Consider the following 17,731-nt stretch of genomic DNA (forward strand, 5'->3'; position numbering starts at 1 on the left):
CTGTTCAATTTGTGGTTTAATACCATATTTGAATTTAAGCTTTCAGTCACTGCTGCTTGTTAATTCCTTTTTTCCATTGGATTAACCAGCTTTTAAGACCGAGAATTTTGTTTCCCCGCAAGTACTTGACTGCCGTATTTCTTTCTGCTAAATCTCATGCATTTTCTCCAACTTTTAAACAAACGTTCCCGGTTCTTCAGTTTTTCAATATTTTTTTAAAACCTGTGAATCCCTGAAGCCATATGTAATCTTTCCAGTACAGGAAGAGTAGTGAAACAGTATAGCTGTTGCATGGGATCGGCAGCCTGCTTCCCCACGCTCTCTGGCTCCGTGCCATGGGTCTTCTGACGCAGCTTTGCCACAACATCTCTGTGTGCAATCTGGAGCCCAGCAGAGGGGCACCAGCACGCTTCTGCGCTGGGCCAGCTCCTGGCAAGCAGGGATTTTCCACTCGGCCTGTATGCCCTGGCCTCTTCGAGAAACCTTGGGTGTCTCAGACTGCGCTCCCTGTGTGCATGACTCCTTTGTATGGCAAAGATGGTGCTCTAACTATCCATAGCCAGCGCGGGTCAGGCACTGAACCTGAACTAGAAACCCAGAGTACTTGCAAGAAATGTGCAGCCATACTTAAACAGCTTCGTAAGAAATTGCCCTAGAAAAGGAAATGAGCTTGATCTAGGTGGGAGCTGAGTCAGTCTTGAGTCATCTGTGGAGGCATCTCCGGTGTACTCCCTGGAACATCCAGTATTAGCTGTATTTATGTGGATTTATTTGTTTATTTGTTTCTCTGAATTATGAAAATTTTTAAAGGAAGCCCGAATTCTTTAGTTTACCCGCTTTCTTAACAGCTTATGGCGTAGTTAAGACATACCAATTTTAATTTCTGGGTGGGGGAGGCTGATGTTGGGCTTCTTTGAACAAATGAATGCTTTGTTATACTTGTAAAAATTAAGCTTTTTATGAGTACCCCTGTTGTATGTATTGGGTTAAACAGTTGATGCCCATCAGCATACCAGCTGTATAGCTTGGTGTAAGCTATTTGGCAGCGAGGGCTGACCATGCTGTCACCAGAGGGGAGGCACGCTGCGCGCCTGAGCAGAGGGAGGGAGCTTGCAGGGTACTAATGTGCAGAGGCTCCGTACGAGGCAGGGATGGGACGGAGAGTGGCCAGACTGAAGACATGCACATCTCTTCACGTTCAGCCTGTGTGGTGACCAGCCCACTCCTCCCCACCCTTCCAAATCCTTCTGCTGTCAGCAAGGAAACAGTCTCCTGTGACTGGTACATGTTATGCTCAGCAAAACATGACTTCATGTAAATAAAGAGGATTTTATCAAACATGCATCCACTATCAGCTTTTCCTCCAAAGCAGAATAACTTGTAGGATTCTGATTTGGCTTGATTTTTTTTTTTTCCCCCTGCTTTGAACTCATCGTTAGCAGTATATGATTATCACTAGGATACTAATGAAACTCCCTTCCTTTATTTTAAATTAAGGAGGTGTTTAGTGTTCACTTGCAGCCCAGAAAGCCAACCGCATCCTGGGCTGCATCAGAAGCAGCGTGGCCAGCAGGTCAAGGGAGGTGATTCTGCCTCTCTACTCTGCTCTGGTGAGACCCCACCTGGAGAACTGCACCCAGCTCTGGAGTCCTCAACACAAGAAGGACATGGACCTGTTGGAACGGGTCCAGCGGAAGGCCACGAAGATGATCCAAGGGCTGGAGCACCTATGCTATGAGGACAGACTGAGAGAGTTGGGGTTGTTCAGCCTGGAGAAGAGAAGGCTCCGGGGAGACCTTATAGTGGCCTTCCAGTACCTAAAGGGGGCCTACAGGAAAGATGGGGAGGGACTCTTTATCAGGAACCATAATGATAGGACACGGGGCAATGGCCTCAAACTGAAAGAGTGTAGATTTAGATTGGATATCAGGAAGAAATTCTTTAGGGTGAGGGTGGTGAGGCACTGGAGGAGGTTGCTCAGGGAAGTTGTCAATGCCCCATCCCTGGAAGTGTTCAAGGCCAGGCTGGATGGGGCTTTGAGCAGCCTGGTGTAGTGGGAGGTGTCCCTGGCCATGGCAGGGGGGTTGGAACTAGATGATCTTTAGGTCCCTTCTAACCCGAACCATTCTGCGATTCTGTGTGTGTAGTCTTGGAGGGCAATGTAGTAGGGCTGTTGTCACCCAGGCTGGGTAAATAGTATTAAGCAGCATAGTATGCACATGTTACTTGGGAATATAAGAACTTTTATGCATACTAGTTACTGTACTGATAACACTAGTGACCTTTTCTGGTTGTTTTTTTCTGTCTATGAATATAATTATTTGCATACAATATTTAATATTAATAATATGACACAACTGGTTAACTGTAGGAAGACTTATAGCTGGCGTTGATGGTGCATGCTTATTCTAGTCATCGGTGCCTAAATATCACAGTACCTTTAATATATAATGTCACATACATACTGATGTGAGCGTAATGTACTGCTAGTAGCTCAGCAGAATGGGAACTTTGTACTGATAAAATGTCAGTCTTAATTTTTGATTAACTTAGCTGTGGGCATTTTATGTCAAAACCAGAACTGGCCAAATACTGCAAAATGCTATGCATGAAACTACATTCGTTTCTTTAATGTCTTGCAGATGTACAAGTGCTCCTTTTATATAGTCTTTCAGAGATGTTAGTGGCCATGTCTACTGGGAGGGTTTTCATCAGATTTAACACCTTTAAGCAGTGGCTGAGAAATATAGTCAGGAAATGAGTCAGTAATTGAACTAGTCACACTGGAAAAGGATTTCCAAAGTTTCTGCTTAGCAAAGGAGGAAATGAAACTCACCATGCAGGGTCTTTGTTCAAACTGTTTAGTGTGACTGTCTTTACCTATTGAAATTGTTATTCTACTGATGAGTTGATAAACCATCCATGGGTTGAAATATTTTTTTCATGAAACGTTGTTTAGAATCTTTATGGCTGTTCTCAGAATAAAGGGTACAGTTCCCCAGTTTGGTTGCAGTGACCAGGGCAGCGGGGAGATGGTCACGGTGCTGCCAGACCTGGCTGCAGATGTGAGTGACTGGAAGCCACTAAATGCATTTGCCATAGCGGCCATCTGCAGGCAGAGTGCCTCGGCAGGGCCGGGCAGGAGGGAGGCTGCCGTGGTGGTAAGTGGTGAACCTCAGCTTCCTGCGGCACCACCCCTGATCCAAGCTCTGAACTCTAGAGCTTGACTGAAGCTGAGTTTTGATATTGTTTGTGAACCAGACCAAACTTCTAAGAGGGTGATTTTCTTTGGGGTTCCCTCTAATCATAGAATCATAGAATTGCTGAGGTTGGAAGGGACCTTTAAGATCATCAAGTCCAACCATTAGCCTACCCTGACAAAAAGCACTTCTAAACCATGACCCTAAGTACCACATCTACCCTTTTTTTAAACACCTCCAGGGATGGTGAATCCACCACCTCCCTGGGCAGCCTATTCCAATGTTTAATAACCCTTTCAGTGAAAAAATGTTTCCTAATATCCAATCTAAACCTCCCCTGGCATAACTTGAACCCGTTTCCACTTGTCCTATCACTTGTCAGCAGGGAGAAGAGGTCAGCCCCCATCTCTCTACAACCTCCTTTCAGGTAGTTGTAGAGGGTGATGAGGTCTCCCCTCAGCCTCCTCTTCTCCAGGCTAAACAACCCCAGCTCCCTCAGCCAGTCCTCATAAGGTTTGTCCTCCAGACCCCTCACCAGCTTTGTAGCCCTTCTCTGGACACGTTCCAACACCTCAATGTCCTTCTTGTAGTGAGGGGCCCAAAACTGAACGCAGTACTCGAGGTGGGGCCTCACCAGTGCCGAGTACAGGGGGATGATCACTTCCCTAGTCCGGCTCACCACACTATTCCTGATACAGGCTAGGATGCTGTTGGCCTTCTTGGCCACCTGGGCACACTGCTGGCTCATATTCAGCTGGCTGTCCACCAACACCCCCAGGTCCTTTTCTGCCGGGCAGCTTTCCAGCCACTCTGCCCCAATCCTGTAGCGCTGCATGGGGTTGTTGTGACCCAAGTGCAGGACCCGGCATTTGGCCTTGTTGAACCTCATACCATTGGCCTCAGCCCATCGGTCCAGCCTGTCCAGGTCCCTCTGCAGAGCCAAACTACCCTCAAGCAGATCAACACGCCTGCCTAGTTTGGTGTCATCTGCGAACTTACTGAGGGTGCATTTGATCCCCTCATCCAGATCATTGATAAAGATATTAAAGAGAACCGGCCCCAGCACCGAGCCCTGGGGGACACCACTTGTGACTGGACACCAACTGGATTTAACTCCATTTACCACCACTCTCTGGGCAAGGCCGTCCAGCCAGTTTTTTACCCAGGGAAGAGTACACCTGTCCAGGCCATGAGCAGCCAGTTTCTCCAGGAGAATGCTGTGGGAAACGGTGTCGTATCTCTCTCTCCCTTCTATCCCCCCACCAATATCTCGTATAAGAGGTTTTTAATTTTTGCCAGAGTTGCCTTCTTGGGACACTGCAAAACAGTGTTCTTTACTACTGGGTGGACGCAAATTGCTAGAGTGAAAAGCCAGCAACACCACTTCCTTGAAGGATGTGAATTGTGTTTAAAAACCCGCTGAGAGAGGAATATTGTGTGTGTGTGATGCTTGCTATGGGAATGGCAACCAAACCATAATAATGGCTTTGTCATGTCTTTTAGTTATCAATGGCAGTTTTTAAGCCCGAAAAGTTTCAGGTTGCTGTATATCTAAAAGCAAGTTATGTGATTTGAAATTATAATTGGAGAATATTTGATGGATCTGGTCATAGAATAACGAATGAGAATAATTAATAGAAAGTTAATTGGGTAACATCAGAAAAGTTTATCTGGTATATTGGGATTGCATGCTTCAGTTGATACTTAGTGTACTTCGGGGATTTCTGGTTGCACCTCACCTCTCGTTCTGATAGTATATTGTATTATGAAGAATATTAATAATGCTGCAGAACAATTACTTGTTCATTTGCTAACTGATTAAAATTCATGCATAATTTATTGGAACTTGGAGAGACTTTATAAATAAGTCTCCTTGTCCTCAAGAGCTTAAAAACAAAATGCATATGCTAATATAAGAATACGCTTTACCTCTCAACATAAAAAATTAATATGCAATGGTATATTAGTCTCATTAATGTGAGGTTTGATTTGTGATAATCGTGCTCTTAATCAAAGTGTATACTTCTAAACATAGCCTTATGTTTTAGAGGATTATAACTTGGAGTTGGTAGTGCATCATGCTCATCAACGTTTATGTTTTCTGCCATAATATACACTGACCTTAGAATTCATTAGTTTGACATTTGATGTGTTAGTTCCGCAGCAAACAAACTGCCCTCATTAAGCCAGGCTGCATTTCTGAGCTTTGATGCAGGTAGGGATATAAATTAGTTCACATGCACATTTCTTGCCAAAACAGGGTAAAACATGTTAATAATTAATTGAGATAGTTTTGAGAGTTTTGTATATCCCGAAGCAGAAATGGGAACACCTTGGAGCCTTCACCTTTTCACTCTGTGAGGAGAAAAGGAGCTCCACTTGCTGCAGCTATGGCATGTTCACCGATTCCCTGGTGTCCAAACTGAATGGCTTGAGATGCAGATAATTTAGAAAAAAAACCAAAAAAAAGTCTGCAAGAAATCCTTTTGTACCAAAATGTGGGAAACTTGGTTTCTTACGAAGCTAGTAAATATACTCACTGATGGGAGCCAGCTCTGGTATCTGTAGGGGAATCTTTACTGCTGGATGTAGAGAATCAGAGAGTCATCAGCTGAACGTCCCCACACAGGGAGGGTGGGATGTCAAAGAAGGTCTGGGAGGCCCTCTGCGAGCCCCTCCATCACCACTCCCCAAGGGCTCTGTCAGTGACACTGGTGAGGTCATTCTTGGGAGGCAGGATATATGCAATGCTTGTGCGTCTTAGCTTCTCTTGTGCAGCGGGGTGGGGGGGAGCGGAGATGGGCCTCCCTTCTGGGGAAATCTCATGGTCTGGAGTTAAATGTTATTTTTAATGTACCCACCATGAGATCTCTCTACCTGCTCAGAGTTGCCGTGTTGTTAGTTCTGCATCACTGCTGTGCGAAACTCCCGTGTGCATTGAATTTAGCATTGTTGCCTAATTAACTGAAACAAATTAGTTGAAATATGAGCCATCTGGAATGAAAATGAACTTTCCCTGTTTATCAGTGGATTCATTTTATTAGAAAAGTACATGTTGCTTGTGATTTGTTTCTCGAAATAAATCATGCCCAGGCAATGTGCAGCTTCTCTACGTAAACATTTTTCAGGGTAAGGGGGACCTCACCTCCCTGTTTGCTCCATGGTTACCTTTTAACTTTGCAGCTGTATTGAAATATTTAGGCAGGCAGAAGCTGATAAGAACAGAGGAAGACAAAAGGCAACGTACATTCTATCGTTTGAGTTTCTAAATTGGTAGTAAGTTACTGAAGGATAAAATATATGTCGTTGCTATGTGTCTCTATTTTGTCATTCTCCTGGCAGTTTTGCTCAGTTTTGAGTATTCTGAATGCCTGTAATAGGCATCTGTATCTTTTACCCTAACCGCATCTGGTGGGTTTGAAATGAACTGCAGCGATATTCATTTTTAGGCTATTCTGTGCAGGGCTAACATATCAACTATTGCAACTGTTTCTTTAAGGAAAGTCCCTATGTGACTTCTGTTAATACAAGAAAATCAGTTATGTTTTTGAAAATCTCAAGTTATTGCCATAGTAAATTATATAAATGAGCATGAACCCAGATATTTTTCAGAAAAAAATGTTGAGCAGTAGCAATGTATAAATCAGATAGAATTTTGTGGTCCCTAGCTGAGATTTTTAAATGGAAAAAATAGCATTGGGCAGGTGCCAGTGGTGCACCACTCACTTCCATCAGCTGAAATTCTCCTCAGTTCTTCTTCATTGATGTCAGTTTGATTTTGCTTTTGAGTTTTGAAATCTTTGCTGACCAAAACCTGACAACTTTCTGTGGAAAAAGCCCTCCTCTTAATGGGTTTTCCAGCTTTTGTCACTGGCTTTTTAATTTTTGTCTCCCCTACAGAGCCTCCTCGGCCAATAGCACCCCCACAGCTGCTGGGCGTTGGGCCCACCTACTTGCTCATTCAGCTGAATGCCAACTCAATCATTGGGGATGGACCCATTATCCTGAAGGAAGTGGAGTACCGAATGACATCTGGGACCTGGACGGAAACCCATGCCGTCAACGCGCCGACTTACAAGCTCTGGCACTTGGACCCCGACACCGAATATGAGATTCGGGTCCTGCTCACCAGACCGGGCGAAGGTGGGACTGGACAGCCAGGACCACCACTCATCACCAGGACCAAGTGTGCCGGTGAGTGTTGCTTCGGAAAAATGAACAAATGAAAGTATTTATTTAATGATTTAATTGCTTGGTGGGCTTGTGGCTCCATTAACTTGTAGCAGAACTTTAAGGTTCCCTTGGCACCCACAGGATCCCCAGTTTCTGGGACAATAAGGATTTGCTGTGTCGCCTTGCTTTGCCTGGTCACTGGCTAGGTTGCTGTTTGCTAACGCTGGGAGTGTAGGTTAGGAGACAGGATGTCAGAAAACTAAGAAAACATTTTACTTCTCATGCAAGGAAGGAGACCTCATCATTTCTGGAAAGGACAAACCGCTTGTTTTTCCACCTTCGTATTTTCACTTATATTTTAAGTAAACTTGCACATAAAGGAACTTGCATGGGAAAAAAAATATCTGTGTAAGAAATAGAATTTTACAAAAAATGTAGCGTACTTCTGCATAATTTCTTTTTCCAAGCAGGTATGCATAGCCTTCCAGAATCTCCAAGAACTAAAATACAACTACTAAAATCTCTTAACTCCTAAAATACAATTACAAATACTAATAGAGATTTTTCTCCATTTTTGACTACCACGACCAAAATCATGTGCTGCTGAATCCTGCAGTCTGCTTCTGGTTTTCTAGAGTGCCCCTGCGTGGCCAGCACCAAGAAGATTAAGCACTGCCAACTTGTGTTATATGCTGTTCCTTCTAAAGCTACTTAAAGTTATTTTAATCTCAGCTTTCATAAGAAGAAAGATAATACCTACGTCTCATAGTTGCAGAGGAGAAAAATTATAGATTTGAGCATCAGACTGGGAGGCAAATAAGCGGAAATTAAATTGTGGGTTTTTTTCCTCTAATCTCAGGAATTTTTGCACTATATTAGATTTAGCAAAGAGTGCTGATAACCATCTATTCAAAACTGCATTAAAATAAGAAAGAAGAATTGCCGTTGCAGATTTCCCTGTGCCGTGTATGTACGTGCATATATAAAACAGAAATGTAAATGAAATATTTTTTTCACAAGGTGGTGACAGACCTCAGTGGGACAGCTGTTCGAGTTCTCATCTAAGCACGGATGACCACTCAATCTATTTACTTCGGAAAGAGGGTCAGGGTCTGGATCAGAAGCCAGAACTTCAAGCGGGCTGGGTCAATGAGGATGAATCCCAGAAAATTAGACAGCCTGTTTTGAAACTGTGCGTAGTACTGTCGGAAGCCGAGGCACACAGCTGGAGCAAGACTAAACTGAAGGCATATTTTTTGGATTTGCGATCTTATTTATAATTTAGTCTGTCTTTCCTGTGAAGTAAAAAGATCTGTGTGTCCATCTTGGTTAAGATGACAGTCATTGAGATCTAACTTATTGAGGTTAAAGCATTGATTTATTGTACTGAATTGGTTTAGACATAGTTCTAAAAAAGTCGGAATTTGAAGACAGCTTCTGTTTTAAAGAGGCTGAGCTGAGACTAACAAATCCCAAACGTTCAGGGTTTTTTTCACAGCGCTTGAAAAAATATAATTTAATTTACCTGGTTTGTGACAGATGAAAGCTCTTTAATGCGAAAGGAAAAGAAAGGAAGTCATGATTTATGTGACGTATTTTTAGAAGCCATTTAGGGTAAACAACATTATTGTGGGTGTGATTTTATTTTTAATTTGCTTTTAATTTAACACTCACATATCAGGCATCAAGATTTAGTCTGGCTAGAGACAAATTTTCAGCTTAATTTAATCCACTATGAAATGAACCAGATCAAGAAAATACTTGAAAAGAAAAATCTGAACTTCAGTAACAATATTATTTTAATAATAATAATAAATAATAATAAATAATAATAATAATAATAATAATAATAATAATAATAATAATAATAATAATGATAATAAAGTTTCAGCCTATGTACCTTGCAGTAAGACTCGTCGTCTTATTCCACGAAAGCAAAGGTGAATAAATGTTGCTATTAACCAGTTTCAATTAGAAAAAGGTGAGTCAGCAAGGGTTTGCGGAGACTGAAGGATTATGCCTAGCATCAGGGATGAGTTGGGGACGGCACCGGGTTGAGCGGCAGGTCGCCCTGCTGCCTCCTCACCTGGCTGGGAAATGAAGACAGACCTTCCTTTTCCACACTGGTCTCCCAAGGTTTCTGTAAGATAACCGCGAGCCCAAATCAATAACAATATTTCTTAAAAAATATTTTGCTCATAAAAGGGAAACTATAAACATAAAAATTAGTCTCTTCCGAAGAGAAGATTTATAAGAAAAGGTAAAGCTAATAATGGAATAGCTCACGCTGCAGTCTCGGCTGCTGCTGGTATTGTACAAGTGACTGGCAGGTGATTTACTGTGCTATATTAGATGACATCTCTGCAGCAGTACCTTCTTTCTGGAGATTCTTCAATTATTCCTAATTCTTGTTTCTGACAAGATCACTTATTTTTCAGACAGATACTCTCTTTTCTGTCGATGTTCTTTGTCAATTTTGTCTTTCCGTAAGTTTTGTATGTATTAGTTCAAATTCTGAAGCAAATTATAATTGATTATCTGCTCGATGTCAGATGAAGTGGCAGGAAATAAATGAATTTTCAGCATAAATTTTGACTGCTCTCTGTACAGATTAAAAAGCACACATTAGCAAACGTTGATCCGATGAGTTGTTTAATGTTTACGTTCCAAGTAGCAGCGACAGCGAACTCAATGACACATCAATAAGAATAGGTTAGTATTCAGCTTTCTCTTTATTTGATATCTAAGCAAATATTAGCATTGTTTTCGAATTAGATTGAAAATGATTTTTCGCATAATTCATTCAGTATTTATAATTTCATGACATTTCTTAGTAACATATTACTGATCAGTTGGCCTGTGCTTTGCTGGAGATGTATTCTCCTTGTGAACAATTTGAGCGATGGTTGTGCTTATCTTGGTATGAGACACGCGCTTTTATTATTAGACATTTAGTTCATTTTCTGTCTCCTTCACAGCAAAACCAGTTATCTGGTGACTCGTTTAGTAAAGGTTTACGCTAACGTTAAACAAAATTGTTTTCTAATGAAGAGATCGTTCTTCCACTAGTTAAAAGTCCTCCACCGGCCCGTGTGTCTGCCTGGCATTTCCCAGGGAATCTGCCCTGCGCTGAAGCTGAGTGACGCCGTTTTGCTAGAAAACTTGCACGCTGTTTTGTCAGTCTGCAATTAAAGGCAGCGCCGAGCTCTCAAATGGGGGAAACCACTGAGTGTTTTTAAACGGCTGAAGTAAGACTAAAACATGGGAAGCAAAACGTTTTCTGACATTATCCTCCTTAAGAGCCCGGCGTGGGCTTCGTACTTCCATTTCTAAGCCCAGCTGAAGTCGGTGCCGAGCGCGGCGTTGTGTTCCCGGCTGCGGCACAAGTAATTTCAAGCTGCTGATGCTGAAGGCTCCTTCCTCCCCATCAGTCCTCGTGGGGCACCTGGACTTTATTTCAGTACGACTGCTCCTCTTGCCTGGTGTCGTTGCTCAAATTATTCGCTTCTCAAGCATTTTAAAACCAAAATGAAAGGCAGAGGGTAGTATTTTAATCAGAGTGATCCTTAAGGCTGTTTTCTGTGGCTTTGGGGTGCGTTGTCCTCCCGAGCATATCCTTGGAGTTGTGATTACCTTTCCTTTGGGGGGGAGGGGGGAAGGACGCACGTAGAAAATATGTGGCAATCTAAAATTGTCCACTTAGCCTGCTTTATCAACTGTAAGTTAGACGTTATTCTCTCACATTGGCTTCTGAGTAACAGCTCGCAGCTCAGTTTTATGATTAACTGATATTTTAGTGGCAAAGGAGGTCAATAGTTCAGCCTGTCCAGAGCTTAATATATGTACACAGTGGAATTGCTCGTACCTACTTTACTGAAGTTCAGTGCAAGGGTGTGATTGTCAGTAAAACATGAAGAATTGTAGAGTGCTTGGAGAAAGCATCCTCTGTGTGTTCATTTTTTTCCAAATGACTTGATTTTAGTAAACTGTTGCCTGTATTATTTGGTTTTGATAATGAGTAAGGGGGGAGGGAAGCTTTATAGCTTTATCAGAGCTGGGAATGGATCAATATTATATTGATATTGATGACGATGATTATTATTATTTTATTTCATTGTTCAAAGTTGTTATCCATCACAGAGACCTAGCTATCGGTAACAGTCAGCCTCAAGGCACGATAGGAAAGATGCTGGTTCAGTGGTGCAGCACTGGCATATGATGGCCTGCAGTTGAAGGCTCGGGAGCTAGGCTGCTTTCTGCCCGCCTTTTTCAAGCACAGAATGTTTGTTTACAATTTGCACATTTATTAATTTTGGAAACAATATACACAGAATACAGGATACTACTGAATTCACCTCTACCCAAAAAAAAAAGGCAAAACATGGGGAAACATTGAAAAACTAAAGCAATCTTAAGGTTTGTGTTCGTTTCCTTGGGATTTTTAACCGAGGGACCCCGGCGATGTTGTCGTTGGGAAAGTGACCTTGCATGGCCATCTGGAGAGCTAAAATGTTGTTCTGGTTACATAAAAATTGAAACTGATTTTTAAAATGAGTGGAATGAAAGGGACAGTGCAGCGTAGACTCTGCTTGTGCCGACGTGGGATGCGTACAGTGCTACTTTGGTGCCGGGTGTTTGTCTTTTACGCGTGCAGAGTGGAGGTGGAGGGTTCAAGGTGGGGAGCTGGATTTATCGGCTTTGCTGTGTGCTGTGCTTTAGAATTTAGGACGTTGCGAGGCAATGGGCTTGTAAAATTGGGTCCAGCCAACATCACAGGAGGGCTCTGGAAAATACGGCACTGAATGGATAAGCTGTGCTCTTTATTTGTGTCTCTTGCAGTAGTGCATCTTAAATTATTATTTAAACCTTTGAAATCTAGTAAAAGTACAGATAAATGTGTAGTTTTCAATCACTTAATTTTTTTTAAAAGTGGACAGAGAGAAAATATCTATCCTTACAGCAAAACAGTTATCTTAATGTTTCAAACAGAATCTTTGTCTTTTTTCCCTCAGTCAATATCATTAGAGACTTACGGTATAGCTTCAAGAGGAGCTTAAATACATTTTGAGCACTTAAATTGCATGTTTTTATTAGTCATGTTTTTGTTGTTTACAAGTTGAACACTTTTTTAGAATAAACTAGGATGAACAACTTGAAACTAAATGAATGTGATACTTTTAAAATTATTGTACATTTGTCACTGCAGAAGCGCCCACATTACACCAATATTTATAAGTTGCTGTTGTTTTTACAAATGTGTTTGGCACTCGTGACTGTTTCTGGGCTTTTGGCCAGGTAGTAATTGGAAACGTTTAAGATCTCACTATCGGATACCAAATGCACCGGTCTCTTGTTCCATATAGGTTTACAAGTTGGCTATGATATGAAGAAAAAAAGGTATTTAAACAATGGAGAAAGTCTGGACTGAGGAACTTAATCATATTCCCTTTAGGACTGAATAGGAGAATTGTTATTAAGAGGACATCCTGTAGAAGAGCTATCTGATTTGGACCATTGGCTGGCACATGCAACCATACTCTGCTTATTGTGAGGCTTGCCGCTGTTCAGATACCCATCCCGCATATAGAATCCTAATGATGCTTATATCCATAAGAAAGGACTGTAGCGCAGCTGAGATACCTAGCAGGAGACCAGGCAGACTGCCTAGCCAAGTTCTTGTCAGATTGTGTAAATTAAGCATGGTATCTTCTTTTTCAAAGGAGCGCAATGCTGATGACTCAGTTGAATTGGCAGTAAACTGCAAGTTCAGACACTGACCTCCCTAAATTAATTTTCAACTTTTTTTGTTTGCTATATTCAGCCTTGCTTAGTATAATTTTTTTGGTATTTGCAGCTGTGAGCTCCCTCTGCACCAACTGGAAACTTTCTTCCTATGATATTACGAGTGCCATGTTATACAATGAGACACAGGTTTCCTGAATTCTCCTGTGCTTCATTTTTGGAATAAGCTTTCTTCATGGCTATTTCTTTATTGTATAGCAGCATATTTGCAATCCAGAGGAACCTTGACAGGCTGGAGAGGTGGGCCCATGCCAACCTCGTGAAGTTCAACAAGACCAAGTGCAAGGTCCTCCATCTGGGTTGGGGCAATCCCAAGCACCGATATAGGCTGGGCAGTGACTGGCTTGAGAGCAGCCCTGAAGAAAAGGACTTGGGGGTGCTGGCAGATGAGAGGCTCAACATGAGCCGTCAGTGTGCACTAGCGGCCCAGAAAGCCAATCGTATCCTGGGCTGCATCAGGAGAAGCGTGGCCAGCAGGTCGAGGGAGGTGATTCTCCCCCTCTGCTCCACTCTCGTGAGATCCCACCTGGAGTACTGCGTCCAGTTCTGGAGCCCCTACTACAAGAGAGATATGGACGTGCTGGAATGTGTCCAGAGAAGGGCCACGAGGATGATCAGAGGGCTGGAGCACCTCTCCTGTGAGGACAGACTGAGAGAGTTGGGGTTGTTCAGTCTGGAGAAAAGAAGGCTCCGAGGAGACCTTATAGTGGCCTACCAGTATCTTAAGGGGGCCTACAAGAAAGCTGGTGAGGGACTTTTTAGGATGTCGGGTAATGGTAGGACTAGAGGGAATGGATTAAAACTAGAGATGGGTCGATTCAGACTGGACGTTAGGAAGAAGTTCTTCACCATGAGGGTGGTGAGACACTGGAACAGGTTGCCCAGAGAGGTGGCGGAAGCCCCATCCCTGGAATTTTATAAGGCCAGGCTGGAGGGTGCTCTGAGCAACCTGATCTAGTGGGGGATGTCCCTGCCCATGGCAGGGGAGTTGGAACTAGATGATCTTTAAGGTCCCTTCCAACCCTAACAATTCTATGATTCTATATTTGGCAGTAAACCACACTAATGCTCTTTGCTTGTGGTTAGGGTAGCAGACCTAGGTAAATGGGTTCCTCTAGTGGGGCCACCCCCACTTTTCAGAGCTTCTGTTGTGTGCAGTGACCTCTTCCTTCTTTCTGAAGTTTCTACCAGAGGGCAGGAAGGGATGAGTTACCTACAGCAAGGCATGGTTCTGGTTGCTGGTACCTAACATGCTGGCCAGTCAGGGCTTCAATGCAAAGTCCACTGATTTGAGGGAAGTCTTTCAGTTGAAGTTGGTGGCTCTCTTTCTGGCAAAGGACAGTAGGTCAGGATACCACTTCAGCTGTGTGACAGAGGCTGGGGGAGGAAAAGGGGCAGCTGCCAACCCCCCTGGAGTTCCCTTTTCTTGTAAGTGATTCCTTCATCTCCTCTCTCACCTCAGCTTGTTCGGCAGCTTTTCCCAGAGCAAAGCGTGCTGCAGCACTGAGACCGTTGTGATTTATCCAAACCGCGTGTAACTAGTCAATAGATCACACTTCCGAGAGGAGCACTGTCTGTGGCAAGAAAATGTATTGCAGTACATTAATCCACGACGCCCATTACAGCCGTAAAAGAATGGACGTGGGCAATAATTCATATTGCAGCACTTGAAAATGCTATGGGTGCACCCGGGCCAGATAACTCAGAGCCTGATTATAGCTTCTCCAGAGTTTGGGGACTGATATTCACAGATTTTTTTGGTCTTTGTTTGCTTCCGAGGAGCATGACTGCAGATTGAGACTGCAAGATTGAGATAATCTTACCCTTTCAGAAGACTGGAGCTCTTCTGCGACTTCTAGTTTTAATTTCAACTGAAATAAATATTTTTTTAGTATGATTCATTAGTGTGCTTGATACTTTAATTTAGTTTGCTTTCATAATTAAGGTCTCTCAGCTATTTAGGACTGCAATATTACTTTTATAGTGTTTGAGAATTGGTAAGTACCTAAATAAAACAAACTTTTATAAGACTGGCTTTTATTGTACTTTAATTTATCACTCTATTAAAGATTAAGCAGGGAAAATTTTAATAAGGTTTTGAAAGTTGTGCTGGTCATTGCAGCACTTAACTGCACAGTTTGGGAAGCACACTCATTTTTCACTGTTATTTTGGCATTATCGGTGGAGTAGCGTGGAGCGGGTAGGGAGGGCTGTGAGTAGCAGGAGTGGTGATGTGGAAGGGTGGAAGAGGAAAGGAGTGCCAGCAGCGTGTGCTGAGGGGAAGGGATGTTGATGAGATTTCCCAGATGCATTCATTATTCTTTCTTTCTCCCCCGTATGTCTTTCTCCTCCAAAGCCGTTACAGAGAGATACCATGTCATTCATGCTAGTGTGAGATCTGGATAAAGTTCAGATTAGCATCCTCCCAATGTTTGGACAGGCGTCCCAAAAGCCCTGGTTCTTATCGACATTGATTCTTTGGGCTTTATTCTGCTAGATGAATCTTTGTTTTTCATTTAATTCGTGTTTGCTTTTTTTTTTATTTTAAAAGCGGGCAGTGAATTTCATTTTCTTCATTTTGTGTCTCAGTAAATCCTCCTGCTGGTGCTGAGAGGGGGAATGGACCAGGTGATGCTTTGTGTGGTATGATAATGCAACAGCTTCCATTCTAATGATAGGCTGAGGAGCGTGTTAAGCAGCAGCTGATGTCAAGTTACACCTCAGGTGATCAGTAGTCCAGAGTCCTAAAATGGCTTGTCAAGACTGCTAATGTTACCTGGTTTCGCTTGCTGGTTTGTTTTTTTTTCTTTTTTTAAAATAAAAATCTGGAGCAGCCCTTGAAAGTTCCAGATTACTTGAAAACGAACGTTAAAAATACTGACATGAAGGATCAAGATCACGCAATTAATTAAAAGCTTGTCATCTTGACTTTAATTCTAAACAGAATTATGGAACAGCCAATACAAGGGTTGATTAATGAAGAATTAAATAATATAATTAGAGACAGTCAACAGGTTTATGGATACTGATCTTGTCAGAGTAACTTGATTTTTTAAAATTAGATTACAGATTTGGTTAATAAAGGCGATATTGTTCTTCTCTAATGCATTTAATTTGATATAAAACATTCTGATTAAAAAACCAGAATAAAATCAACTCAAATGGAGAACTGCTTGATATATCTAAAACCCTTTTTATGGATTAATTGAATAAACATTTCTATTTGGGTCCTATCAGGAGCAGTTCCATGTAATTTATAAAGAAAATGTAACTGATAAAGATGGCAAATTGCAAAAGATTATGAAAGTGGTAAAAAAAAAAACACTGCAAAAAATTTACAGTGGTTTGAGTGGAGTGCTGCTAATCTATGTTTCAGGTAGGCCAGCTGCAGTATAATAAAACCAAAGTAATCCATAGGTACGGTGTGGGAAAAGGAGAGGCTCAGGCACTGGGCATGGGCTGACACCCCGTGGGGATCACTGACCATTAGGGCTGTCACGTGGGCACTGTAATTAAAAGAGCTCCTGTAGTCCTTGGCTGTATAAACCAGAGCAAGGCTTCTACCCTTTCCTTACTATTGGAGAATGTTTTAAAGTTTTTGGGGGTGCATATTTGAAATTGCTTGCCAAATTACTTTACTTCTGGCCCAATCTCTTTATCCCCATCTCCCCAACCCCTCCCCAGATCTGTGCAGCATCCTGTTCTATAGAATTAAAGGTATGGTGTTGTACAAATGGTTACCGTCAGGAGGATTAGGAAACCAAAATGAAAGGATTCTGGCAGAAACTTAAAATCTGGAAACAAAATCTTGTTGTTAAGGAGGTGCGACATGACCAGAATTCGTACTGTTTTTAGAAAAGCAGACATGATTTTGGGCAATGATTTCTCATGTGGTTGAAATTTATTTTCCTTGTTTCACATCTCTAACTCCACTGCATAAACAGCGTACCATTTCATTTGTATACTAGTTTTTTTCGTTTCGTATTACCTTTTAAAACTATTTCATTTTATGCAGTTTGTTTTCCAGGTCATTATTAATTGCTGAAAGCTATTTCATTACTCTAGGAAATGGCAACATGTTTAATTATCATTCAGATAATTAAACATTTCAGATCCTAACAGTACCATAAGCGCACATTTTGCAGTTTATTACCTTTATTTTATAGAATTATGCACACTGTGAAGGGCTGGTGAAAATGTGTTCAACAATGTACCTTATTTTGACTGCAAAACGAACTCTACCAATTAGGCTGAAATGTCAGAGCATGGGCACCCACTGGGAATACGATTTGCAGCATTCACAGTTTACAACGTGTAGCAGCTTAGATGATTACAAATGAGTAAACTAGTTCATATTTCCTTAAAGTAACGACCTTCAAAGGTAGCGCTGAGCTGCAATTCAAGAAACTGGTTTTCTGTTTGTGGCTGTTTTGTCACCTTTGACAAATCGGTTCACTTTGTGTCTCGTGCCATTTGGAAAACAGGGTTAATATACATGTTTCCCCGGCAATTTCTCTCATTTTCATTTACCTCATGTGATTTATTCAGAGCAAACA

At 42.0% G+C, this 17,731-nt stretch overlaps 1 protein-coding gene across 13 annotated transcripts in view; it reads left to right on the forward strand.

Annotated features, from left to right (window-relative positions):
* The window catches only part of PTPRK (protein tyrosine phosphatase receptor type K), a 417,492-nt gene that overhangs the window by 234,680 nt on the left and 165,081 nt on the right, over nt 1-17,731 (forward strand). For all 13 annotated transcript variants that reach the window (XM_074580776.1, XM_074580765.1, XM_074580769.1 and 10 more), the window contains exon 7: nt 7,101-7,394. In XM_074580776.1, the coding sequence (XP_074436877.1) occupies nt 7,101-7,394 (294 nt within the window). The remainder of the gene's footprint in view (nt 1-7,100; nt 7,395-17,731) is intronic.

The sequence above is a fragment of the Larus michahellis genome, chromosome 3 (genome assembly GCF_964199755.1).
Source record: "Larus michahellis chromosome 3, bLarMic1.1, whole genome shotgun sequence".
Classification (NCBI taxonomy): Eukaryota; Metazoa; Chordata; class Aves; order Charadriiformes; family Laridae; genus Larus; species Larus michahellis.